General features: G+C 50.7%; 1 protein-coding gene across 1 annotated transcript in view; it reads left to right on the plus strand.

Moving 5' to 3' along the window:
* Positions 1-26,949, plus strand: part of UNC13A (unc-13 homolog A) — a 75,526-nt gene that overhangs the window by 16,549 nt on the left and 32,028 nt on the right. Inside the window, exons 2-12 of the mRNA XM_069590292.1 lie at positions 3,149-3,178; positions 3,754-3,853; positions 5,887-6,004; positions 7,619-7,742; positions 8,452-8,525; positions 9,368-9,422; positions 11,319-11,354; positions 14,621-14,828; positions 22,373-22,894; positions 23,401-23,509; positions 25,190-25,236. Of these exons, the coding sequence (XP_069446393.1) occupies positions 3,149-3,178; positions 3,754-3,853; positions 5,887-6,004; positions 7,619-7,742; positions 8,452-8,525; positions 9,368-9,422; positions 11,319-11,354; positions 14,621-14,828; positions 22,373-22,894; positions 23,401-23,509; positions 25,190-25,236 (1,423 nt within the window). The remainder of the gene's footprint in view (positions 1-3,148; positions 3,179-3,753; positions 3,854-5,886; positions 6,005-7,618; positions 7,743-8,451; positions 8,526-9,367; positions 9,423-11,318; positions 11,355-14,620; positions 14,829-22,372; positions 22,895-23,400; positions 23,510-25,189; positions 25,237-26,949) is intronic.

Here is a 26,949-nt window from a genome sequence, read left to right on the forward strand (position 1 = left end):
CGGCGGGGTGGAGATGTGATGACAATGCTTGCTGACGGGAAAGAGAGATGGGAAGAGAGCCGTGACTCTTTCTCCGAGCCCCTGCCTCCTTGCCCTCTCTTCCTACAGAGCCCCTCCCCCAGGCTACTCGCCCCTCCATTCCCTTCCCTCTGCCTGTGTCCCCTCCCCCATCTTGAGCCTCCTGCTCTCTGAGCCCCCATCCCTTAGTCCCCTACCTTACTCCTCCTTACCTCATACCCTATTCCCCTGCCATGAGCTTCCTACTTTGAACCCCCTTCTCTGATTCTCCATTCTTCTCTGAACTCCATCTCCCACCCTGAGTCTGACCCTCCTACCTCTGAGTCCCCGTGATGAACAAACAGTGATGTCCTCACCCTGGATTTTCTGAAGGGCCCTGGGGCCCTGCTGTTAGAGCTAGAGCTCTCTGACAATCTCCCACTGCCGGTGGACCCCAACTGAGCCCTTTACCCTCTGGCCGAGAAAGGATTAGGGAGGAGGGAAGGGAGAGAGACTGAGGGACTAGGAACCAGAGAGACAGAGACAGAGGGAGAAAGGGAAGAAGACAGAAAGATAACAGGAGTGGAGAGACACAGAACTGGAAGGAGGGAGACAGGGAGAGACCTTCTTCCTGGAGGAGAGGAGGAAGGACAGAGCTTGGACAACTCGCTTCCTTCCCCTCTGAGACCTGCCCCTCATAGAACTGCAGGGGCCCGGGTTGGGTCAGACACCAGTGAGCCCCTCTGATCCCCCAGGGCCAGGCACCTATCTGCCTCTGGTACCTGCTCCCAACTTTTCTTTCCCAACCCTGCCTCTCCTTCCTGCAGCATCTCCCCTGCCCACCCTCTCTAGTGGAAATCTGTGTGTCTTTCTGTCTCTCTGTGTCTGTCTGTCTGACTCTCATGTCTTATCGCCCCTCACTTCTCCCCCCTCATTTTCCTTTCTCTCCTGTTGATGGCCCCCTGTGTGCCTTTCTAAGCCTCTGTGTCTCTCCCATCCTTCTCCCTCCGCATCCTCCCCAGGCACCCTCCTCCCCCTTTACAGAGTCATTAGGTTTGCCCACTGAAGCTCTCCCAGGAGGGAGGCCTGGAGCTCCTGCTGGGCACTGTCCTAAGTGCCCCTAAGCTTCACTCAGTCCCAGGGGTGAGGGGCTAGGTGGGTGGGCTCTCTGTAGTCTGGGTGGGGCCAAAGGCATGAGAGAGGGGCGTGTGGGACAGGGAGAGGGACCTTGTGGGAGAGAGAACTTTGCATGTGCAGTTATGTGTCTCAAGCGGGAAGATTTTGGATGTGGAAGAAAGAGACACAGAGAGAGAGAGATGGAAGCCCAGAGAGGGGGGGTTCACTTGCCCAGAGTCACACAGCACCATAGTCTGAATCCAGCTCCACCTGACTCCATGCTGAATCAGGGCTCAACTTTCCTAATGCCCAGTCAAGGGCTCTATCTGCCTTCTGCTTTCCAAAACCAAATCCAGATATAGTGGGTATTTGCATTTAAAATCTGGGTCTTAGGGTGATGGTGGTGTTGGTATAGGAAGGCGCTCATTCCCTCTTCTGCTCTGCAACTCTGGGGAGCTCACTCAGTGCTTCTGGGCATCAGTTCCCACCCCCACAGTCTGTCTGCAATGGGAACAAGTAGTATTTACTGACTAGTATTTAGAGCCACTCTATTTCCCCAGCCCTTGATGGGAATTTTCTTTTCACTGGCTCCATTCAGGTACTTCTTTGAGAAAGAAATTCAAGTGATGAGGACAGAGAAATGAAATCCCTATGGGAGATTGAATCCCAGATGGGAGGCCATTGCACTTGCAGGGAAAAAGGCTGAACTTGACTCTCAAAAAAAGAGAAAAAAAAAGGAGAAAGAATAGAAATGCAGTTCTGATTCTAGGAATTATCCTTTAACTTACTGGCACGCACTCTTCAAGACATGCAGAGGGTATAAAATGTTACCATTTGTGTAGGAAATAGCGCACACGTGCACACGATTGCTGATGCATGGACTATCTGTCTGCAGTCCCACGGGGAACTGCTAATGTTGATTGCATCCTGGAGGGAGAGTGAGAGCTGGGGTAGAAAGAGCCTCATTTTCATCGTATAATCTTTGGGTTGCTTTGGGTTTTGTAAAATATGCATGATTGCTTGCTCAAACGAAAATAGTCTCTTGAAAAGTTTAAAGGGAAAAGGAAATATAGAAAGCAGGAGCGGGGCCTCAGTTTGGCAGCAGCTTTTGGGTGGGAGTAGAGAGTGATGGTAGAGAAATACATTGAAGGCAGATATAGAATTTGGGAGATATTAAAAGTAAAAGTTTGATACCCTGTAAGAAAGTCCAGTAATGAATGAAATGGCTTTGAATCACTTGGGGCTGTGGGGTTATGTAAAATATGAAGAGACTGGACCACCTGGGACCCTGAGGTATATCTGACTTGCACCTTTCACAGTCAAGTAGGGCTGGACAAACTGACAACTTACCTGGACAGGACTGGGATGTCTCTATGTAGACTGCAGATTCAGCTCTCTGGGTTGATTTTTCTCACCTCTCCCAATCCCTTTTGAATATTGGACTCTAAACCCTGGGAGCATTTAGCTGGACAGGTAGGGGAGGAGTCTCACTAATCTAACTGGGGGATGGGAATCATTGGAGACTGATTCTCCTTCCTCCTCTACCTCCTTCTCCCTGACTCCCTGACTCCTTCTAAAGAAATCATGGAGGGCTTCCTGTAGGAGGTCTCTTCTTTTGAATTTTTGTTCAATTGTGAGTAAAGTCACCACTGGAGGGAGGGAGGCAGCTTTGGGGAAATTTGATGGGGAGGAGGGTGGGACAGAGAATATTCCCAAGGTCCAAACTTCCTTCCATCACAGGTCTGCCTGTGCTCATCTGTCTGATGGCTTCTCTCTCTCCCACTCATCCCTGCCTCCCTCCTCTCCTTATTTCTCTTCCTCTCATCTCTGCCTCTGTCTTTCTTATTATCTTTTTTTTAATCTGGTCTCTTTACCTGCCTCTTTCGCTCTGTGTTTTTCGCCTCTCTTCTCTCTCTTTCTGCGTCTCTCTCCTCTCTATCTCTCTCCTTATGTCTCTATTTTCCTGTGTCTCTCTGTCTCTCTCCTCCCCACCACTCTCCCCGTCTCCCTTCCCTATTTCTGTCTCTCTCCACAGTCAAAAAAGCGAAGTTTGATGGTGCCCAAGGTAAGTGCCCTCTATTCCTGTCCTGTCCTGTGTTGCCTGTCTGTCTCAGAGAGATAAGGGAGGGTGTCTGAGCCAGTGATGGGGAACTTGGGCTGTATGTCTGCGAGCGTCACAGAGAGCATTGGAATTGGTCCGGGGTCCCCCAGCAGTCTTCTCTACCATCCCCTGAAAACGCTAATGGGAATAGGGCTCTCCCTGAGCCAGTGGTGCTTCCCAGGATCCTAAGAGATAGGGCAGGGACTCTTAGATTAGGCTACAGGGAACAAAACTGGGGCTCAGAGAGGCAAAGGAAATTTCTTATGTCCGTGGATATTGGACATCTTCATTTCTAAGCATAAAGATTAGGCATCCCCAAATTCCCCATCTCCTTGGTGTGCTCTGAGGCACTGGGGTGGGTTTCTGGGCGCTGACCTGGGGGTGGGAGGCACAGAATCACCGCAGTGTATTGGACCTGGGGTGGCCCCAAGAACTCACAGACCCTTGGGGATCATAGTGGGGGCATTGAGAGCTTGGGAAGGGACACGGGGTGGGGGGGTCCCTGAGCCCTGCCCTGACATCTGCTTTCACTGCCACAGAGAAATTCAACACCTACGTGACCCTGAAGGTGCAGAATGTCAAAAGCACGACTATCGCTGTCCGAGGCAGCCAGCCCAGCTGGGAGCAGGATTTCATGTTGTGAGTTTGCAGTGACTGGAACCTGCATGGCCTCGCCCCCGGCACAGTCAGGCCTGTCGCTGGCCCCGCAGGGCACAGCCGGACACTCGGGTGTCGTCTGGGACTCCCCTCCCTCCTCCGTCAGCCCCTTGTCCAGTCATCAGCTTTGCCTCCAAAGCGCTTCTCGAGTCCAGTCACTTGCTTTTGTCTCCAAGGCCAGCAGCCAAGTCCCCGCTGCCCGCCAGCCTCCACCCTGGCCCCCTGCTGCCATCCGCCTCCCGCAATCTGTTCTCCTCCAGGCAGCCAGGGGGATATTTTTAAAACTGCAAATCACATCCTGCCACTCTCCAAACTTACCCCTGGCTTGTGGCTCATCAACCTCAAAACAAAGCCCATATCCCTCCCTGCAGCCCCCCTAGACCCGGTCCCTGTGACCTCACACCAGTACCTGCTCCATTTCTCCTGGCTCGCCTGCCCCAGATACACCCACCTCTGCACTGTTCTGCCAACATGTCCAGCTTGTGTCTGCCCGCAGGACCTTTGCTCTTGTCCTCTCCCCATCCCAGCTGGCTCCTTCTGGTCCTTTGGGTCTCAACTGTGTCACCTCCTCAGGGCAGTCCCCTCTGATCACCACCCTCAAACTAATTGAAGAGTAGTGTCATGCCTCGCCATCAATTGTAATTTTATTCGTTTGTGTGACATTTGACGCATTTTTGGCCCCTTCCCCTGGACTATGAGCTCCAAGAGGGTAAGGCCCTATTGGTCTCTGCGCTTGTGACCTCCATGCCAAGCACAGAGGCTGACACCCAATAGGTGCTCAAAAAATATTTGTCTAAAAGCTGAATGAATTCATGACCTGGACCTTCTTCTCAACCTGGAGCCACTCAAGACCTCCTATTAAGTGAAGTGATGTCGCTCAGTCATGTCCAGCTCTTTGCGACCCCATGGACTGTAGCGTACCACGCTCCTCCATCCATGGGATTTTCCAGGCGAGAGTACTGGAGTGGGTGGCCATTTCCTTCTCCAGAGCATCTTCCCGACCCAGGGATCGAACCCAGGTCTCCCGAGTTGTAGGCGGATGCTTTACCGTCTGAGTCACCAGGGGAGTCTCTAGGAAGCCCTCCTATTACATCCTACCTACTCTGATGATGGCCAACATCTGCCGTGACCTCTTCCAAGGCTTTGATTAAATCCGTTTTGCCTTATAGCCCTGGAAGGGTGTGCTAACACAATCCTCATGTTACAGATGAGGGAACAGAGAACCGGAGGGGCAAAGCCACCTGCTCAGTGTCATATAGCCTCTATCTGGCAGAGCTGGAATGGGGACCCAGGCAGCCCTCAACCACTGAGCAGAGGCTGGCTGGAGACTGTGGGAGGCCATGGGAGAATCCAGAGTTGGGATTCTGGAGCAAGGGGGCACCTAGAGAAGGGAAGGAAGGTGCTAGTCCTACAATCTAGGGAAAAGGTGAAGGGAGGGGGAAACAATAGTCCTCAACTTCCCCTAATGCCAGTTACCGAATGACCAGGTATATTCAAGGAGAACATTCCTTAAGATGAATCTTTGGTAAATCGGTAGATTCAGTGAATTGGACATTCATGAAGATTTCCCCCCCAAATCTGCACATTTCCTGCAGGGAAAGTGCTTAGAGGTGGGATCATTCCTGTGCTTAAGGGTGTTCCCGTATGATTGGAGAGGGATGACACTGGGAAGGATGAACTGCCCTTATCGTGGGAGTAATAGGGAGCCATGGAGAGTGTTGGAGCCTCTTCCTCACTTAACCAGCATTCTCAGGGTCTGAGGGCTAGAGGAAGGGCCAGGTGAATTGAAGGTACATGTAATACTTGTCCCCACTCCTTCTTTCCCAACTTGGAATCCTGATTCTGCTGTGACACCCCGAGCATGTAGCTTAGCCCTCTGGCCTCAGTTTCCCCTCTGTAAAACAAGAACTACCATGTCACCTTCCCGGCTGGCACTCTTTCAGACCTGGGTTTGCATTCCAGTTGGTTGTGTGTCCAAACACTATTGAACTGACTTTTCTGTCCTTTCTCAACAGTGAGATTAATCGCCTGGATTTGGGGCTGACGGTGGAGGTGTGGAACAAGGGTCTCATCTGGGACACGATGGTGGGCACTGTGTGGATCCCCCTGAGGACCATCCGCCAGTCCAATGAAGTGAGTGGTAGGAGGAAGGTTGGATAGGAGAGCCTGGGAGGGGTCCAGAGGCCAGTGGTCTAAACAAGACAGGCCTCTCTCTCCATCTCCTGACAATTTCACACAGACGTTCAGGGTGGCTGTGGCAGCTCCAGTCACCAGGCTGTCTCCCCACGTGGCTTCCATCTCATAGCCCAAGACGGCAGGTCAAGGATCACCATTACATCTGCATTCCAGTCAGGGGAGGGAAAGGTGGCAAGGGAGCGGGTTTGCGCTCCCAATTAAGGGCCCAACCTGGAAACTGCTCAAGATGCTTCACTCACATGTTATTGGCCAGAACTGTCCTGTGGCCCTACCTACCTACAAGGGAATCTGGAAAATACAGTCTTTAGCTGCACAGCCCCACTAGAAATGTATCCCTATGGAAGAGAGGAGAAGGGATATTGTGAGCAGCTAGCACTTTGTGCCCAGATGGGCATCAGGGAGGGAGGCTGCAGCAGTCCCAAAGAAGTACTAGAAAATAACCTTGGCCTCCTTCTCTAGGCTCCTGGCCTTAAATCTCACCCCCTCCACTTGGCCCCTAGAATCCTATCCTGCCCTCCCTGCCTATCACCCTGGGAGGCCTTCCAGATAGCATCCACCAACTTTGCCAGCCTTATTTCCCCCACATGGCAACCTACACTCCTCACAGGCCCCACAGATGGCCTGTGAGTTTTCTTTCACATACGCTGTTCTCTGGGTTTCAAGTGTCCTCCTTTCCATCACCCTTAAGCCCAGCTCCAATGTCCTTTCCTCCAGGAAGCACCCCCTGAATCCCTCAGGTCCCCTCCCCCTTCTGGCTTTCCCTTGACTTCGTGGTGCTGGGAGTGTCTGTGTCAGACTCTGTGACTGTGGGCTTCTCAGGGATTGCCCAACAAGGCCCAGGCTTAGTGGGGCCCGGGCCAATAAGCCCAGGTTTATTTTTTAATGAGTGAATGGAAAGGGAAGAAAGGGGTGCAATAGTCCAGGCAGGTGATTCCAAAAGGAAGCCTTGTGGCTGAACCACAATGTCCTCAGTGACCCCTCCCCCAAGCGTGAGGAGGGCCTGGTCATCTGGGACAACCATGACCTATGGCCGGGGACCCCAGACGGCTCCCCTGACCCCTGCCAGCCTCTCCCTGGGGCTACAGAGCATCAGTCTCCTTTGAGAGATGAAGAGAACTGAGGTTCAGAGTGGACTCCACTGCTCAAGAGCTCGTTTTCCTGAACCAAGGGGGACTGGTTCATTCACTCGGGGGGTTTCCTCCCAGGATGGTGGTAAGATCAGGTCTTCTATCTGAAGCTGAGCCCTCGGTAGGGATGAAGAGTGCTGTGCAAGGCTGGGACCACCCCTACCTGACCCTGCAGGTCCCTCTCTCTGCGTTCCCCAGACCCACCATGATGCGTTGAATTTGTGACCCTTCTTCTCGGTTTCCTTATCTGAAGTGAAGATGTGGCCCTTGTTCTTGGCATAAGGGAGAGATGAAGGGAGAGAGACATGTCACGTGAGAGCAGAGGCCTGCTGGCCCAAGCACGGCAGACGTGTGACTCACCTGGCCTCACGCGGGACCCTCCCCCCTGTCACCCCACCACCCCCTGTCACCCCACCACCCCCAGGAGGGCCCTGGAGAGTGGCTGACCCTGGACTCTCAGGTCATCATGGCGGACAGCGAGATCTGCGGCACTAAGGACCCCACCTTCCACCGCATCCTCCTTGACACCCGCTTTGAGCTGCCCTTAGGTGAGTGTGGTTGGGGAGGCGTGGGGAGGAGCCTTTGCCCAGCCCCAGGAGAATGACCAGGCCTGGGTGGATCCAGATAACCCTTCGTGTCTATAGCCCTACCATCCTGAACGCGGCCGATCTCATCAGACGACCCTTCATTCTGAGGATGAGGCTCCCCCTTCCCAGAAGAGAGTCTCCCAGATCACAGTCAGCAGAGAGGGGTGCCTGCTGGGTCACTCCAGCTCCTGCAGGTCACCAGTGGGCGGCCAGCGCTTTTCAACCTCTGGGGTTCAGATCTGAGCTGTCCTGGCTGGCCCTTGGTGAGGTCTTAGGCTGCAGAAGTGAGCTGGATACGGAGAAGATACAAACAGAGGCAGAAAGACAAAGAGAGACAGAGGATCAGAGAGAGAGAGACAGATGTAGAGATAAGCAAAGGCAGAGACACACAGAAGCCTCTCTACCTTTCCTGGAAGCAGCTCAGTTCCCCCACGTCATCCTTCCAAGAACCTGTGGCATCCCCTCCTGGTAATGCTAGCAGGCGCCTCCTCTCCCGTCTTCCATTCATTGCCAGGGCAGCTCTGGGTGGCGTGGTGGAGGGGTGTTTCTGTTCTCCTGTCCTCTCTCCCCACTCACTGGAGACCAGCCCCATAGGCGGGCAGGACACACTGGAGGGAGGCTGAGGGGCATGGAGGGGCTCCCAGGCTCACGGCCAGGCCTCTGCCTCCAGACATCCCTGAAGAGGAGGCCCGTTACTGGGCCAAGAAGCTGGAGCAGCTGAACGCCATGCGGGACCAGGATGAGGTGAGCGTTGGCATCACCTTCCTCTCTCTCCTTGTCTCCACCTGTCCTCCACCCTCTATTTCTCTCCGCTTGTCCTCCCCTGTGTCTGTGTCTCTAACTCTTTGTAACCTGACTAAATTCTGTGACTCACGTGGTCCAGTCTCAAACCAATGATGGTGTCGAGGAACAGAGAGCCCGCCCAAGGACGTGATGATATCAATGGACTCAGGTTCTGCGTTTGCTAAATACTCTCAAGGAGATGCAGAGGCCCCATTACAGCTCTTAAAACCCCCTTTCTGCCCCTCAGCCCTCAACTTCTCAAGTCACACTTTCAGGGTTTCTTAAAAATTTGCCTTCCCCACCAGCCCTTGCCCCGTACCTGTTCTTCCCTGCCATCCCCCTTCTTCTGGGCTCTGTATTCTCACCGTTCAAAAACCCAGTGTGGCCCAGAAAACAGTCTTCAGAAGGTAAGGGCAGGGAAGAAAGAGCAGGCAAGTTTAGACCATTCTTTAGTTGGAGGCAGGGGACAGAGGGAGTATCACTCACTTGTTAGTAATTTTTATCCAAACTCAGCTCTCACCTTCTTCTTTCTTTAGCTCCCTGCCTCAGTGTTCTCTCTTCTCTCTCTTTTTCCCCTCTGGTTTTTCCCCTCGTCTGTGTTCCTTTTTCTGTTTTTTTTTTTCTTCTATGTCTGTTTCTCACTGTCTTTGTGTATCTCTCTCCCTCTTCCTCTGTGGACAGCTGTATCCTCCTCCAGAGGGAGGGAACTTAGGAGGCAGGGAAAGTCAAGAGGGAAGAGAACAGAGGGCCATGGCTTCTGGCAGCCCACTGAGATAAACCCTCTCTCCTTCCCTCCCCCTCAGTATTCATTCCAGGATGAGCAAGACAAGCCTCTTCCTGTTCCCAGCAATCAGTGTTGTAAGTACTTCTCAGCTCCTTCCTGGGCACCAGTTGAAACTCTCCTCCTTCCTCTACCCCATGACTGTCCTCTGTAATGAATGGGTCACTCCCCTCCAATGATACGGGTCCTAAGAGTGAACAGAATCCAGTCACAGTGTAGTGGAAAGAAGGAAAGATCTGGCACTTCGGTTTGAATATCGCCTTGCCACGTGGCCACTGGCATGCCAGGGTCTTTGTCTGATCCTTAGAGTTCCTCTCTTTGAAACAGGGGCATCTGATAGCCCCCCGCATTCTGATCTTCTTTGGAGGAATGCAGGACCTCTAGAGGGTTGAAAAGCACTTTGCAGAGTCTTCAATTCCATTCCTTAGGTCCTGGATGAGGACAAAGTTTGTCATTCAACAAACTTTCTTGAGGCCAGCACAGACCCCCAAGCAGCCCACAGTCAGACGGTGCAGACAGACGATCCTGCCAACACATGTATGACAGGCTCCTATTTTCTTAGATAAAGAAGTGGAGGTCCAAGAGGAGGGTTGACTTGACAAGGTCACACACGTGGCAGGAGGCAGAGCCGGGGTTTGAACCCAGGTCCCAGGGACTCCGAGCTGTCTTATCTTTCCGCTGTGCTGTATCTCTTAATGGTGATGGTCACTGTATTCCTCTGTACACGGCTCCTTCACCAAAGGCTGGACTTCTCAAGAGTGTTCATCCTCCTTGGTTGGCCCTGTAGACACTCGGATGCCCCCAGACCAGCATTTCAAAGATCTAGGAGGTGTCTTTCTCCTTAAAGCGCCCTCCAAGTCCTCTGAGATGGGGAAGCGAAAATTATAGTCTCTGGGCAAAACCCATACCCACCACACTTGGCCCCCACCCCACCCTTCAACCTCTTTCTCCTCTCCCATCTGCTTCCCCATCCTTCTCTCCTCCCCTCTCATGGTCTCTCCTGTATCCGTCGTCCACCCCGCCCACCATATGCCCAGGATATGTGATGATGGAGATTGGTGGAGGGAGGGGCTGAGCCACTGCAAATGAAGGACCCCGTTCCTACACTCACTTGCGGGTGTGAGATGGAGAAAGTCCCTTGATTTCCACACCAGGGAAGGGATCACCACTGCTCTGTAGAAATTATAAACCCCCTCTCTGGTGAATGGGGTCACTGAAGGATTGTGTTGGGAGCAAGGTGCGGGTAGGGGCAGATGACAAAGGGCACCTGGGCTGGTGACCTGAAGCCAGAGGTGGGTTCAGTTTAAGAAGGGACCTACCACCCAGCATTTACCTCCAAGTTCCCCTGGGACTGTTTTATCACCCTTAGTTCACAAAGGGGGCAGCTGAATGTCAGAGGAGTCAGAATTCCGGTCCAAGCTGTGTTTCTGAGATGCCAGAAGGTGGGCTGAGGTAGTGAAGGTGTCATTCTCTCCCTGGTTCTGACGCTCGGGCTGTGTGACTTTAGGCTATTCACTCAATCTTTCTGAGCCTTGTGTCCTCACTTATAAAATAAGAATAGTTAAAATAAAAACTCACACAACAGGGATGTTTCAAAGCTGAAGACCTCCAGTTCAGTGTTTCCTTCATTATCTGGAGGATGGGGAGGTGGGGGGAGAGGAATGAGGCGTGCTGACCCCAGATTTCAGAGATGGAAAACCCTGGGTCCAAATGGCCTCTTTATCACTTCCTGGCTGAGCTTGAGGTCTTGTCAAACAATGAGGATATCCTGCCTTCTTCCCAAGATGGTGAGTGAAGGTATAACAGAAGTCAGTGGTTAAAGTGATACTCGGGAAAGCTCCTCAGGGCAAAAGGGCATGGGGTCCCGGGTGGGAGGAGGAGATGGGGAGAATGAGGAGGATGGGGGAGCCCCCCTCCCCATGCCTCCCCCTCTGTCTGCTCCCTTTTATTGTCTCTGCCCCTTCTCTTTGTAGGCAACTGGAATTATTTTGGCTGGGGTGAGCAGCAGAGTAAGTACTCAGCTTGATGTTCTGGGAGGCCACGGGGAGGTAGGCACCTCGGAGACTATGAGGCCCCCGCCCCTTCAATCAGGGAAGCGGGGAGCCTGTGGCTGACGCATTGAGGCCAGAGGACCGGCAAGACCACTCTTGTGCCCTCCGCGCCCCCATCACTAACATCTGCTTGAGGGTCATGATCTGTCTCACGGGGAGTGGGTCCCGTCACTCGGGTGGGGGGATTCAGCGGGGAGGAGTGGGCATTTAGACAGGAGACCTGCCTGTCTCCAGCTGGGCACTGTGGCCCCCCCACCACCTCGCTCCCCATGTATGACCTCATTTCCTCTCCTGTGATTCCTCCCTCTTTTTGTCTCCCCATCTTCCTCCTCCACCTGGAGCCCTCCTCCAGCCCCAGTGTCACTCAGAGGCTGGTGGGTGCGGAGGGGAGAGGGTCTCAAACAGAGCAGCTGGGCAGAGAACCCACCAGGCAGATAGCGCCCTGGAGAGCTCAGCTCCCAAAGCACCCCCACCCCCCGCCCCCAACACACACGGCTTCCTCCAAGTTGCCTCCAGGGAAAGGAAACAAGCCACCTCTCCCCAGATTAGAGGACTATGTTCTCTCTAAGGAATAGCTCCCTTTTCCCCATACCTTTTCCCAAGAAATCCAGTCCTCTAGTCTGAGCATGTATCTACCTCCTGATTTCTACTCCATCAACTGGAGGCTCCTCCACCCCATCCCCACATCCTGATGGACAAGTTCCACCCCACCCTCCCTTCAGGATCAGGAAAGTATAAGTTGCTCAGTTGTGTCCGACTCTTTGCAACCCCATGGACCGTAGCCTGCCAGGTTCCTCTGTCCACGGAATTCTGCAGGCAAGAATACTAGAGTAGGCTGCCATTCCCTTTTCCAAGGGACCTTCCTGACCCCAGAATCAGGAAAACTGTTTACAGATACAGCTGACCCTTGAACAACATGGCTTTGAGCTGCACAGGTCCACTTATATGCAGATTTTTTTCAGTAAATACTACTACTGTGCTACACAATCCCAGTAGGTTGAATCCACGGATGCAGAAGTGTAACTATGGAGGGCCAATTATAAAATCACACATGGATTTTCAACTGCCCAGAGGGTTGGCGTCCCTAGCCGTTGTATTGTTCAAGGGTCAGCTGTATTTTGACCCAAAAGAATTTGTCAAAGCAAGTTGATCAGAAGCCAGCTTAGCCAAAATAGACATTTGGCAGACAAGAAGGCTTGGTCACAGGCAGTTTCACACAAACAAGCAATACAGTTAAAAAAAAAAAAAAAAGACATTCTGGATTAAAACCAATTTAGCAAAAGCCTGTACCAATAATTGGGTCAAGAAGAGCAAAGACAATGGGGCCCAAAGCAGATCATTTTGTCAAAACAAAAGTGGCTGAAAATGTCTTATCCAGAAGCAGGCAATTTGGTCAAAAACAATTTGGTAAAGAGCAGAGTCTGGGCAAAAGCAGAAAGAACCCAACAGAGAGCAATCTTCCCCTTAAAAACTGATAATCTGTCCGAAAAAAAATCAGTTTGGTGAACATGCAGTCTCGTGTGCATGGAAATATTTCAGCCTGCTCAAGGGCAATTTGGTAGACTCCAAACCCAAATAACTGTAGAAAACAAGTTGGTGAGGGGGCAGTTTGGTAGCCCTGCCTCGTTGTCCGCAGTCTCAGATGCCCCACTGCAGGCCTGAAGGCCCATCAGTTTCACCCTGAAGCTCATACATCTAAGTTGTGGAAATTCACATCTGTTTCTGCCTCTGACGCCAGCGCTGTCAGCACACAGCGCATCAGATGGTGGTGGTCGTACAGCAGGGACAGGATGAAAAGCTCGCAGGTCACAGTGGCCCACGTTAAGTGAGAAATCGGAAAGCCAGAGCTACGCTAAGGACAGCCAGGGCTACGCTGCTACAGCCAGCACTGCGGCCAAAAAGGAACTTAAGGTTTTTCTGGAGGCAAAATAGAGACTGAATCAGATAGCTAGTTCTAGGCGAAGGATGGAACTAATATTTTAACTGTTTACCATATTAAAAAAATTCAACCTTTTTTTTAATATAAAGAGATAGACTCTATTAGAGGGAAAAGGAATTAGAAAGTTAAAATAATAAAGCAAAAAAAAAAAAAAATCTAGGAGATGAGCAAAAATGCTTAAAGGCATCAAAAAAGTATCAGCCAGGGACTTCCCTGGTGGCCCCGTGGTTAAGACTCTGCACTTTCAGTGCAGGGAGTACAGGTTCAGTTGGGGAGCTAAGATTACAGATTGGGAAAAAAAAAAAAAGCGATATTGTATCAAATTCAATAAAGACTTGAAAAATGGTCCACGTTAAAAAAATCTTTAAATAAAAAGTATAACCCACCCTCTTGGTGTTTAAAATCACCAGTAAGTTGGTACCACAGCCTAGCGTACCATGGGGGACCCAATCAGGAAGGTAATCTGGGGCAGGCAGCTCAGTTCTTTTCAGCTCAAGTATTGCTTTCCAAATAAATTGAGTCTCTCCTGTTCCCACCACAATTTAACATCCTTTGAGACTGTTTTCTTTTTACTGAGAAAGAAAATCTGTTTTCTGTTTACTAAGGAAAGCAAAGTGAACTAAAGTATCCTTTGATTCGTAATAAACACCTGGAGTTTGGCAACCCTACCTTGTTCCACTTGAGCGATAGATTCTGGGCTTGTGATGGTGTTGCCAACCCAATAATCTAATCTTTCTGAGGGAGACAATACCTTGTCAGAGCCCTTTCCTATACTTGTGAGTTCAGGTCTGGGTCACCTTTCTAGGATATCAAGAAATCTCTGAAGGTTAAAGAGCATTTATCCTCTACCTTGTCTTCCTGGTCTCCGTCCAACTTCCCCCTAAGTGTTTGGGTGACTCTCATTATGGGAAACTCATTACCTGATGGAAAAACCCATATTGTTTCCAGAGAGCCTGGACTGGTCCATTCTCACATCTGAGCTGAAAGACACCTTCCAATTTGTTCCTGTCCTCTTCACATTGTAGGACCTACCCTCGTCCCCAGACTCTAGGTCCCATTTGACCCACATACAGAAAAGCAGGGTTTTCACCTCCTTTAATCTAAAACTTATACCTCTATTAACATGACCCAAGATCCTTTATTCATTTTGGTAGATTCCTCTTCTTGGGTTAGCAGTCAGTGAAGACCCTCCTAAGTTTGAGAGACTGTGCTGGCCTCCACTGCGTGCTCACTCTCTCTCTGCCTCCCCTGCTCACTCTGTCCCCTCACCTCCTCTCTCTTCCAGATGACGACCCTGATAGTGCTGTGGACGACCGCGACAGTGACTACCGCAGTGAGACAAGCAACAGCATCCCGCCGCCCTACTACACCACGTCCCAGCCCAACGCCTCGGTCCACCAATATTCTGTCCGCCCGCCGCCCCTGGGTTCCCGGGAATCCTACAGCGACTCCATGCACAGCTATGAGGAGTTCTCCGAGCCGCGGGCCCTCAGGTAGTCACTGTGGGGTGGAGGGTGTGTGTGTGTGTGTATCTGTGTGTGTGTGTGTCTGTGTGTGTGTGTGTCTGTGTGTGTCCCACTCTACTCCTGGAGTGGAGAGAGGAATAGGAGGCTGGAGGGAGCTGGAGGCAAGTGGTGTAAGGAAGCAGCATCCATGCTTTCTTGTAGGCAGTAGAAATTTTCTTTACCCAAAATCTTACCAAGAAAACTCCGCAAGCCTTATGAAAAGGGGTTTGCTTTGGTTGAAGGAGGAGAAGGAAGTCACAAAGCCCCTAAGAGTTTCCCCTGCAAAATGGGCGCTCCTTGGCACTCTAGCTAAAGGCCTCTGGCCCCTGTGTACTCCCTAACCGCTTAAGTGAGGAGGTGGATGAAGAGATGGGCATTACCAGGGATGGGGAGGGGATGAGGGTGGTGTGAAACATAGTAATGCTGGAAAGACTCCTAGCACGTGGGTGGCTCGTGGTCCCGCTCAGCCTTCCTGGTGGCCCCCGACTCTGTGTTCCTGACCAGCAGCCACGGGCACTGCTAGTCAGGCACGGGCGTGTGTGCGACTCTTTGAGAGCTTATGGACCGTAGCCTGCCAAGCTCCTCTGTCCATACAAGAAGACTGGAGTGCGTTGCCACGCCCTCCTCCAGGGAATCGTCTTGACCCAGGGATCGAACACGCGTCTCTTACAAACCCTGCATTGGCAGGCAGGCTCTTTACCACTGCCACCAGGGCGCAGTGACATAGGAGCTACCCCTTCCCAGCCCAGCCACCATCACTACTCCTTTCAAAGGAGGCTGTCCCCAGACCTACCTCAGGGTCAGTCCCCTGGCTTACATGGGCGCAGTGTGTTGGCCCTTGAGCCCAGGACACTGAAATGTGTGCCTGCTGCTCCCCTCTTCACTGACTTATCTCCCCAGTCCTGGTTTCTTAACAGCAGCAAACATGATATTAAACAGCTTGGATATTTGTAAAGCACTTTGGGCGGTTTCTGAAAGTGCTGTGTAGTTAGGTAAATAACACAAATAATAGTATTTGGAGCTAACTGGGTGCCCAGCTCTGGTCCAACATTTTTCCTTCATCATCTTATTTCATTCTCTGGGTGGGAATATTATTGACTCCATTTCACAGATGGGAAATCAAGGCCCAGAGGGGTTAAGTCACTTGCCTGAGGTCACACAGTTGGTAAATCATCATGAGGACAGGTGTTTGTGGTGAACCCACTGGGTGGCAAGCAGTGGCTTGGTGAATTACTGGTCATGGGTCTTCTTCTGAAATGTTTGCTCCCCAAAGAATGCATTTCCTTCATTAAAAGATGGGCAGGATGAAAATTTTTGAGTGTTCTCTACTCTCTTGTTGAACCTATACTTCTATTAATGCATGTGCATGCCAAGTGGCTTCAGTTTGAGTCTGGCTCTTTGAGACCTCTGTCCATGGGATTCTCCAGACAAGAAGACTGGAGTGGGTTGCCATGCCCTCCTCCAGGGGATCTTCCTGACCCACGGTTCAAACACACGTCTCTTACAAGTCCTGCTTTGGCAGGTGGGTTCTTTACCACTATCACCACCTGGGAAACCCAATTCTATTAATATGACCCCTCAAATCTCTGCAGGATATTAGATCAGGGGCTTCCCTGGTGATCCAGCAGTTAGGACCCCGCACTTCCAATGCAGGGTTGTGGGTTCTATCCCTGGTCAGGGAACTAAGGTCCCAAATGTTTCACGGCATGTGGCCAAGAAAATTAAAAAGAGAACATGTAAGTAAGTAAATAAATAAGATATTAGGCTCAGTTCACACATACACCAGGGCCTCTGATATAACAGAGTTGGAGGTAAACCCTGTAACATAGGTCCAGGACTAGGCTGGGCCAAGTGTGGTACACTTGAGGTTGCCTCAAGTACAAAATTTAGAGGGTGCCAAAAATCTCAGGCATCAAGATCAATATGCCAGTGCAATATTTAAAAAAAATCAGAATGAGCACCAAAATAGCCCATGACAAAAAAATTCACCAAAATGTATCTTCGTAAGAGTGAATTTTGTCGTATATAAGTTGCACTTCAGTGAATTTTCTAAAAAATCCATGATGAGGAAAATACACAGTTTAAGTAAAAGCAGGACCTGAACCTGCGCTTGCAAGACTCGGCTGCACCTGCCTCATCCTGATCTTGGTTCTGCCATGTCTATAAGCAAGAAAAATAATGCTGGTTAGTTGAACATTTATTACGTGCTAGGTTTTTTTGTTTTGTTTTGTTTTGTTTTACGAGACTTCCCTGGTGGTCCAGTGGTTAAGAATTCGCCTTGCAGTGCAGGGAATGCAAGTTCAATCCCTGGTCGGGGAACTAAGATCCCACATGCCTTGGGGCAGCTATGAAAAATGAAGCAGAGAAAAAAAAAAAATGAAGCAGAGAGATTAAGTGACTTTCTTAAGATCACACAGCTATTAAGTGACTGAGCCAGAATTTAAACCCTGTCAAGCAAACTTCTGAGTCTATGATCACAGACACTGCCTATCAGCCCTAAAAAGACACCTGGGAACCCACATGCTGCAAAGTTAGCCTCCCAAGATCCTACAGCTGGACAGAAGTGGTGTTCTTTCTACAGCATCAGCAAGGACACCCACCAAGGAGATGGTCCGTTCTCTCTGCTCCCAGCAGCGCTTAGAACCACCCCTGGGTTGACCACATTCTGGCTGATTCATGTTGATGTTTAACAGAACGCAAAATTCTGTAAAGCAATTATTCTTCAATTAACAATTCAGGGGCAAATCTGGTATTAAACATAACCATCCAGCCTCCTGAATGGCAAGCCTTCTCCAACTTTTGACAAAAAAACATTAATGATGTAAACAAGTGTTGAGATTGGGAGAAACCCTCAGAATCACTTTATTTTGAATAAAGCAGTAAGAAAAGAAATCTTAAATGGTTTCTCTTTGTGCCATCGAAGTAAATGAGCTTTCAGAGTTCTGCCATCCAACATGGCAGCCCCAAGTGGCTTTTTAAAGTTAAATTTTAAACGCTGAGCACTGCGCTTTATCACTCAGTTGTGTCCAACTTTCTGTGACCCCATGGACTGTAGCCCGCCAGGCTCCTCTGTCCATGGGTTTCTCAAGGCAAGAATACTGGAGTGGGTTGCCATGCCCTCCTCCAGGGAATCTTCCCAAGCCAGGGACTGAACCCAGGTCTCCTGCATTGAGGGTGGATTCTTTACCATCTGAGCCACCAGGGAAGCTCAAATTTTAAATAGTAAGTAAAATAGAATTTCAGTCCCTCCAGCATACTGGAAGCTTTTCAAGTGCTCAACAGCCATGCACGGATGGCTACTCTGTTGGATAGTATGGACAGGAAACATTTCCACTGGACAACACTCTAGAGAGTTTGGGGAAAACATAAGTTGGAGAAAACCTTGATAAGCTCCCTACTCAGTCTTTTTTCTTAACTTTTATTTTCTTATTTGTGGATTTGCTTTGCATAGGCTTTCTCTAGTTTGCAGCGAGTAGGGGCTACTCTTTTGTAGCTTCTCTGGCTTCTCATCGCGTTGGTCTCTCTTGTCACGGAGCACAGGCTGTAGGCGCGAGGGCTTCAGTAGTTGCAGTATCTGGGCTCTAGAGCGCGGGCTCAGCAGTTGTGGCGCAAGGGCTTGGTTGCTGCACTACATGTGGAATCTTCCCAGACCAGGGATCCAACCTGTGTCTCCCGCCTTGGCAGGTGGGTTCTTATCCACTGCACCACCAAGGAAGTCCTCCCTACTCACTCTTTAGCACCATACAGTACAATATTTTTTTGCAGGTATTTAAACAAGTTGTATGTTAAATTTGCCTATGTTTTGCACACACCATAGAAAGTTCAGATAGTTTATAGATGACATGTGTTAGAAGGAACTTTTTCCAGAGCATTTTTGGATACAACTAGAGATTGTCATCAGAGAAGGCAATGGCGCCCCACTCCAGAACTCTTGCCTGGAAAATCCCATGGGCGGAGGAGCCTGGTGGGCTGCAGTCCACGGGGTCGCTAAGAGTCGGACACAATTGAGCGACTTCCCTTTCACTTTTCACTTTCATGCATTGGAGAAGGAAATGGCAACCCACTCCAGTGTTCTTGCCTGGAGAATCCCAGGGACGGGGGAGCCTGGTAGGCTGCCGTCTATGGGGTCGCACAGAGTCGGACACGACCGAGGCGACTTAGCAGCAGCAGCAGTAGAGATGATCATAAGAAGTAAAGTAACTCAGAAAGAGAAAGACAAATATTTAAGATATGGCATCACTTATATGTGAAATCTAAAACATGACATGATGAACTTGTCTACGCAACAGAAAGAGAATTGCAGGCATAGAGAAGAGACCTGTGGTTGCCTAAGGGGAGGGTTTGGGAAAGGGATGGGATGGGAGTTTGGCTTAGCAGAGGTAAGTTATTATATATCGAATGAACAAATAACAAGGTCCTACTGTACAGCACAGAGAACCATATTCAATATCTTCTGATAAACCATAATGAAAAAGGATATAAAAAGAACGTATATGTATAACTGAATCACTTTGCTGTCCAGCAGAAATTAACACAACTTTGTAAATCAACTGGGCTTCAAAAAAGAGAAAATAAAATCGAGCATTTAGTCCAGCCTCTTTATTTTTTAGGTCCAAGGAAATGAAATTACATACTCAAGGTAAACCACTTAGTGATGTAAGAGGGAGTAGAATTAGTCTTACCCTGGATTTACCCTAGCATCCTTCATTTAACTCCTTTGTGTGTGAGCAATCCTGAAAACAAAGAATTAGATCCCTTTCTGTTTGTATTAGTGACTTCCTTATTCCAAATATCTTCAGAAGCATTCCTGTCTCCCTAACAGTCTCTCCTACCATTTTTGCAACCACTATCATTTGTAAAGCATCATCACTTGCATATTCAAGCTGGCTCAGACTCATGCGATTATTGGAACAAAGTTTCAACGTACGGGAAACAGCTGAAAGGAGAGTTAAGATACCAAATATAAAGAAAATATGAGCTCTTTTAGTAGGTGGAAAAGTCTTCTCTTGGAGGAAAAAAGCAGAAGAGTGCCCATCTTACAGATAGGGAAACTGAGGCTCAAAGGGTAGGAGCGAGTTGCCCGGGTCTCAAAGCAGGGTGTGCACAGAGCTGGTCCCGGACTCGCTCCCATTCTGTGTGCATGGGCTGGTCTTGTCCTTCTCTAGCCCTGGGTGTGTCTGTATGTCCCAGGGAGAGTCTGTTTATTGTAAGCAATCCTGGGATGGAATGAGGGGTGGGAATGGAAAAGGGGGAGCCCTGTCCACTCTTCCCATGAACAGGTCACACAGCAGAGAGCGGGTGCACAGGCAGAAACCATCCCGTGCCACCCTGGTCCTGCTGCCCAGTGTGGGCACTGCGTGTCCCCAGAGGAACAGACATCCCATCCTGCAGGTCAGGGCTTGGCTTAAGGGAGGGACACAACTGGATGCCCTGGTGGTGGGAAAGGGCAAGGTGGGCTTCCTGGAGGAAGGTGCCCCGGAGCTAGCCCTCGAAGGATAAATGAGGAGTCTGAGGAGAAGAATTCCAGGCAGAGAAAACAGCTCAGCTAAAGGTAGACGTGGCCAGATCACACAGGGAGGTACTTGGTGGCTAACTCAATGGGATCCAGGAGAAGCGTCTAGGATCAGAATTGTGTTGGCTCCCGAATGTCAGAGCTGGGGTGGGAGGTGTCTTGGGACCATCGGTCCCACCGTCTTGTGGCCTGGAGCGATTTACATGCTGCCTGGCGTCACAGGTGGGACCTGTGTGGGGACCCGAGTCCTAGGCGTGCTCCTTACTTGGGAACCCAGAATGTGTGGGAGTGATCTTTGGGAGTATTCACCAGCAGAGGGAGCTGGGAGTCTGTTCCAGCCCTATAATACCTAAGGATTCCCCCATCCTTGCTGTCTACAAGAACAGGCAATGAAAAGCAGTCAATCACACACATAGCTGAGCAAATAAGGATGGGGCGGGGCGGGGCAGGGGAACCCCTGTTTGATACCTAAGGCATCCCAGGGGCTGGTTGAGAAAGAGGATCCTCTTCACTGAGAGTGGAGGAAGTGTTTAAGACAAGGAACGTTTATTAAGTGTCTGAATGAGTGGTTAGAAGGGGCTGAGAGATGGCCTGTGTGTCTGCCCTCATGCAGATATTTTTTCCTGGTTATGCTGAGTGTGATCCAGGGTGCATATAAAGAGCATATAATGTGGATGGGGGTAGGTTTGACCTGACTAGAGGTTGAAGGAGACTCAACTCACCCAAAGAAGTGCTGTTTCAGTGGGCACCAAAGGAATTTCCCAGGTAAAGCAGGCAAGGAAGGAGGCTCCTGGGGGAGCACAGCAAGAGCTAGGGCCCAGTTGTTTAGTTGCCTTCTGCTCTTTTTGCCACCCCGTGGACTGTAATCCGCCAGGCTCCTCTGTCCATGGTATTTCCGGGCTAGAATACTGGAGTGGGTTGCCATTTCTTTCTATAAGGGACCTTCCTGACCCAGGGATCAAGCCTGCATCTCTTGCATCTCTTGCATTGGCAGGCAGATTGTTTACCACTGGTCCAGAGGTGGGAGCAGTTTAGGGTGTTGGAGGGACAGTCAGGAGGTCAGTGTGGCTGGAGCAGGGGGAGAGAAGGGAGGATGGAGGCAGCTGAGGGTAGGGAAGTTGGAGGGCCTGGGCCACACAGAGGTGCAGAGCATGGCATGGGGTTTTAGAGAATCTGCCTGTGATGTGGGAGGCCTGGGTTCGATCCCTGGGTCGGGAAGATCCCCAGGAGGAAGAAATGGCAACCCACTCCAGTATTCTTGCCTGGAGAATCCCATGGACCGAGGAGCCTGGTGGGCTACAGTCCATGGGGTCACAAAGAGTCAGACACGACTGAGCACCTAACTTTACTTTTATGGTCGAGTTTGGAACAGAGGAGGTCTGGGATTGGGTTTATGATTCCGATAAACCCCTTTGTGGCTTTCATGGAAAATGTTAATGTCCAGGAGAGAAGTGGACATTGAGTAAGACAGCATCTAATGGAGATGGCAGAGCCTGGTCTAACGTGGGGCCCAGGATGCAAGGAAGTGGACGCATTACACATATGTCTTTGAGGTGGAGCTGAGGGGGAGTCCTGGTGAATGGAGGGGGCTCAACAGGCGGAGAACCAGGCTGAGGCGGGGGTAGGGGAGACATCAGGGGACAGGGGCAACTATGTTTGGTGCAGGAGGGCTAGGTCTCCAAGGGGGCTGTGGCAGGGACACTCATTCGGGGTCCTCAACATGTGGGTGAATGCTTTACAGCTTCCACAGTGCCTCGATAGGCGTGCAGTAGGGCACTGATTTTGTCATCAATCTGATTTTATAGCCTGCCCCCCAAGATAGTCAGTGACCTAAGAACAGGTGTTTTGTCTCTTTGGTTCACGGCTGTGTTTCCCTGGTGCCCAGAGGTGCTTCACCAATGCTGGGAATAAAGGGAATGACCAACCCAGGGAATGACTGGGTGAGGGAACCTGTGTGACCAGGGCTGGGACGGGCAGCAGCTCTGTGCTCCAGCCCCTGAGCCCTGGCCCGACCCTGTAGCCCCACAGGCAGCAGCCGCTACGCCTCCTCAGGGGAGCTGAGCCAAGGCAGTTCACAGCTGAGCGAGGACTTCGACCCGGATGAGCAGAGCCTGCAGGGCTCTGAGCTAGAGGATGAGCGGGACCGGGACTCCTACCACTCCTGCCACAGCTCGGTCAGCTACCACAAGGACTCGCCGCGCTGGGACCAGGATGAGGATGAGCTGGATGAGGAGCTGGATGAGGACCTGGAGGACTTCCTGGAGGAAGAGGAGGAGCTCCCTGAAGACGAGGAAGAGCTGGAGGAGGAGGAGGAGGTGCCAGATGACGTCCGAGGCTATGCCATGCGAGAGGAGGTGGCTGTGGCCGAGCCCAAGGACTTCAAGCGTGTCAGCCTTCCACCTGCCGCCCCCGAGAAAGAGGACCAGGCCCCAGCCATGCCCACTAAAGCCCCCGACGTAGCCAAGGTGGCCCCTGAGCCAGCCGTGCCTGAGGAAGTGCCTGCATCTGAGCAGGAGCCTGAGGCCCCCAAGGCTGAGGAGAGGTAATGGGAAGGGGCTGAGGGTGTCACAAGGTCACAGGGTCAGTGGCGTCATGGTAGGGTCAGTGTAGACCTGGGGAATGGGGAGGAGGGCTCTCACAGAGTCATGGGTCTAGGATGGGATAGGAGGGTCTTGGCAGTCAGAAAGGGCTCAGTGGGGTCAGAGTGGGTCAAACAGGGTCATGAAGGCATCTTGGGGGTTGTGAGGGGCTGGAGGGCTTTCCAGGGTTGGAGAGGTCGCAAAAGCATCAGAAGAATCTTGGGCAGATAGGATTACAAAGTTGCAGAAGGTCCAGGAAGGTGGCAAGGGGACACGGGGGACCCGAAGGTGTCAGAGAGGTGATGGGCATGTGGGAAGTGGGGAGGGAAACTGAGGACGGCTGGAGGCTCGTGGGTGGGCCATTGTATCTCTGAAGCGCCAGGGAGGCCGTGGAGGGCCCAGCATCACTTAGACAGTGGAGGGTGGAGAGAGTGCCGGCCCTGAAGCATCACGAAACCCCTTGCCTCAGTTTCAGGCCACGAGAAGACGAGGAAGGCCAAGAGGGTCAGGACTCCATGTCTAGAGCCAAGGCCAACTGGCTGCGAGCCTTCAACAAAGTGCGGCTGCAGCTGCAGGAGGTGAGTGGCAGCAGCAGCCTGGCCACGCCCGCGCCCCACCCACACCCGTGACCAGGCTGGCCATGCCCATTTCCCCACTCCTTCCAAGCCCCAGTCTACTACTGTGGTCCTTTCCCTGGCCCTGCCCATGCTAGCCCATGCCACCCACTTCCCCCTTCCTTAGCCCCACCCACACCTACCCTGGCTCCAGCCCCACCATTCTCAGCTCAGCGCCTGCCCAATCTGACTCCTCCCTAGCCCTACCCATGCCTACCTACTCTCCGGTGCAACCTGCTGGCTCCACCAAGTTACGTCCAACCTCCCCAGGGCAGCCCTGGATTTCTAAGTGGGAAAGAAGGAGAAGTGAAGTAGAACCTGGAGCTGAAATTAAGCTGAGAGCATGGCTACGGCCAAGTTCAGAGGCCAGGTTCATGGACAGGGATACAGGCCAGAGATAGGAATGGGCATCAGGGTCAGGGCAGCAGCCAAACATTAGTGTTCAGGGTTAGACTTGGTGTTAGGGGAAGAGGTCAGTGCTTGGGGTCACACTGGGTGTCAGTGTTGGGATTAGGGAAAAGTCTGAAGTCTGGTCAGTATTGGAAAAGGAATTAGGTGAAAAATAGAATTAATGTCAGGGTCAGGATAACTGTTCTAATGGGCAGCAGGAATGAGGCCTTTATTCATTCAGCCTTCTCTGGGCTGGGGACAGAGCAGTGTTGTTATCCAGAGCGACCTCCCAAACTGGGGTGAGGCTGGCAGGAGGAAGAGATCCTAAACAGACTCCCAACGTCTCAGACCATCAATTATCAGAGCTACAAAAGTTTCAAGTCAAATTTCTTCTCAGTTGTGCAGTAGGATTTTCTTTTACTATACATTCCCATGGCTCTAGATTCAAAGAGTAGCAAAGAATATACTGTGGAAAGGCTGTTGACTAACTTTCCCTAAGTCAACAAATTAAATGAAAAATGCAGCAGCTACCCTTGTAATGAACTAATAAAATGACAAGAAAAAGTAAACATAAGTGGGACCTCTGGGTTCCATAGAAGGGGCGTAAAGCTAATCTGGCAATCAGGAAAACTCACTGAAGGAGGTGATACTGAAAGTGAAGTGATATTCAAAATACTGGAACAGTATTTCAGGAGAAAGTGCCAGACCATTCTCCCTGCCCGCCACCACCCCCACCCCGTCCCCGCCCCCATGATGCCACCCTTTAGTTGCATGGTGGGAGGTGTTGACTTTGGGTCTAGCTGAGACCTAAATGATAGATGGAGGCTGGTTGAGAATGAAGGTGGGAAAGCATACAGACAGGTGGTGCAGCTTGGGCAGAGGTCCTGGGGCATGAGATCAGATAATCAGGTGAGATAATTAAATAATAGGATCTTATGAGCCAGCCTCTAAGAATTCCAGGACTATAGAGCATGAGCTGTTGCTTGAGATGATGCTCGAAAAAGTCCTCCATTTTCACAGACAAGGGGACTAAAGTTCACTGAAGTTGGTGAAAGAGAGTATCTCCATTCTTCTCATTTTACAGATGGATAAACTGAGGCCCAGAAAAAGTCAGTGAGCTCCCTAAGGATACACAGTGAGGACTAGGACCCAGGCTTTCTGACTCTCAGCACAAAGGGGAGATGGTTGTGGGTGTGATACCTGTGCTGACCTGGGAAAGGGCAACCGTACTGAATCTATCTATCTGTCCTGCAGGCCCGGGGAGAAGGAGAAATGTCCAAGTCCCTGTGGTTCAAAGGCGGGTGAGTAATGGATCTTGGTGGGGAGAAACAGGAAGTTTTGAATCCAGAGCCTGAGGCTGGTTCACACCATAGCCTCAGCCCAACCAGAGCAGGGAGAGATTCCATTTAGACAGGAGACAGATTGAGCAAGAGTGAAAGAAACTCGTGACCAGCATGAGCCGAAGATAGTAACACATGATATCCTCACAATGAACCCACGGGGGGCCCACTACCCCTATTTTGCAGATGATAAAACTGAGTCCAGAAAGGTTGTGCCCAAGCCACTCATATAATTCACGGCCATTTCCCCCTAGACAAAATGTAAGGTAAAGAAGAAACCCACTTCCTGCATGATACAGCTGCAGCCTTGGAGTGAATTTTTTGCTTCAGTTCCGCATTTCTCAGAATTTTGCTCCCGTTCCTGGCTGTTTCATGACACTAGTTGTTCTTAAATGGAACATTTTCCACGTCTAGTTTCTTAAGTTACCGATTTTCCGGGGTGCTTTTTCAGCATTTGTGCATTCCAGCACAATGCAACCCTTAATCCCTGATACAGGGAGATTAAGTGTGGTTAGGGGATGCGAAAGATGTCTGTAAATTGCACTAATATTTTAAATGGCAGCTGGAGGGTTACTACTTTCCCTTGTATATTCTTTGAAGCTGTGACTCCCAGGTGGGCAAGTGTCCCAGGTGAGCAGCCCTGGAAGCAGTGTCTGAAAGTGGGGCTCCTGTGCGCATGATTTATGCAGGAAGCGCTCTCAAGAGTGCTTCCCTCACAGGCAGGGCCAGGCCCGGGAAGCAGCCAAGCAGAGACAGAGTTCAGCTGTCCCCAAGCCTCTGTCTGATCCTTTAGGGAGTGCTGGTGCATGAATACCACCCCAGGGCTTGTCCAGGGTCATTGCCCACAGGCATCACTCTCATTGGCCAATGGGAACATTCAGGACAGTAACCATACCTGAACTGATTAGTCTCTCAGTAAAGTGGATTTGGACAGGCCGGCGGGCATCTGCCACAGCCCTCATTCCAATTCACCAGCTACGCCAAAGCAGCAGAGAGAAAATAGCACGTATACCATTTCCTGTTTCCTCCTTCCCATGGGCTTTGAAGTCCCTTCTTCCAGGCTAGACTTTAAATATGCACATATATTTCCAGTTTTGAGCATAAAGTTTTCATTGATTTCTTAAATATATTTTTATTTAGATTTGCCTTAATTTGAACTTTCATTAAATGTGGGCAACTGCATCATCTCCCCATTTCTCAGACCAGGAAGTTGAGGCCCACTGTCTTCGTTTCTTAGGGCTGCCGAAACAAACTGCCACAAACAGGGCCCTTAAAGCAACAGCATTTATCCTCTTGTGGTTCTTGGAGGCCAGAATTCCAAAACCAAAGTGTTGGCAAGGGTCATACTGACATCTGTAGGGGAGAATCCTTGCTTTTCTAGCTTCTGGTAGGTAGTTGTTGGAAGTCCCCGGTATTCCTTGGGTGATAAATGAGTCACTCCAATCTCTGCCCCTATTATCACACCACCATCTTCTCCTTGTGAGTCTCTCTTCTTATAAAGATACCACTTATATTGAATTAGGAGTGAATCCTACTCCAGTATGATCTTGCCTTAACTAATTACTCCTGCAATGACTCTATTTCCAAATAAGGTTCCATTCTGAGATACTGGGGGCTAGGTCTTCAATGTATCTTTTGAGGAGACATAATTCAATCCTTAATACCTGGGGAGAT

Source organism: Ovis canadensis, chromosome 5, assembly GCF_042477335.2.
Source record: "Ovis canadensis isolate MfBH-ARS-UI-01 breed Bighorn chromosome 5, ARS-UI_OviCan_v2, whole genome shotgun sequence".
Taxonomy (NCBI): Eukaryota; Metazoa; Chordata; class Mammalia; order Artiodactyla; family Bovidae; genus Ovis; species Ovis canadensis.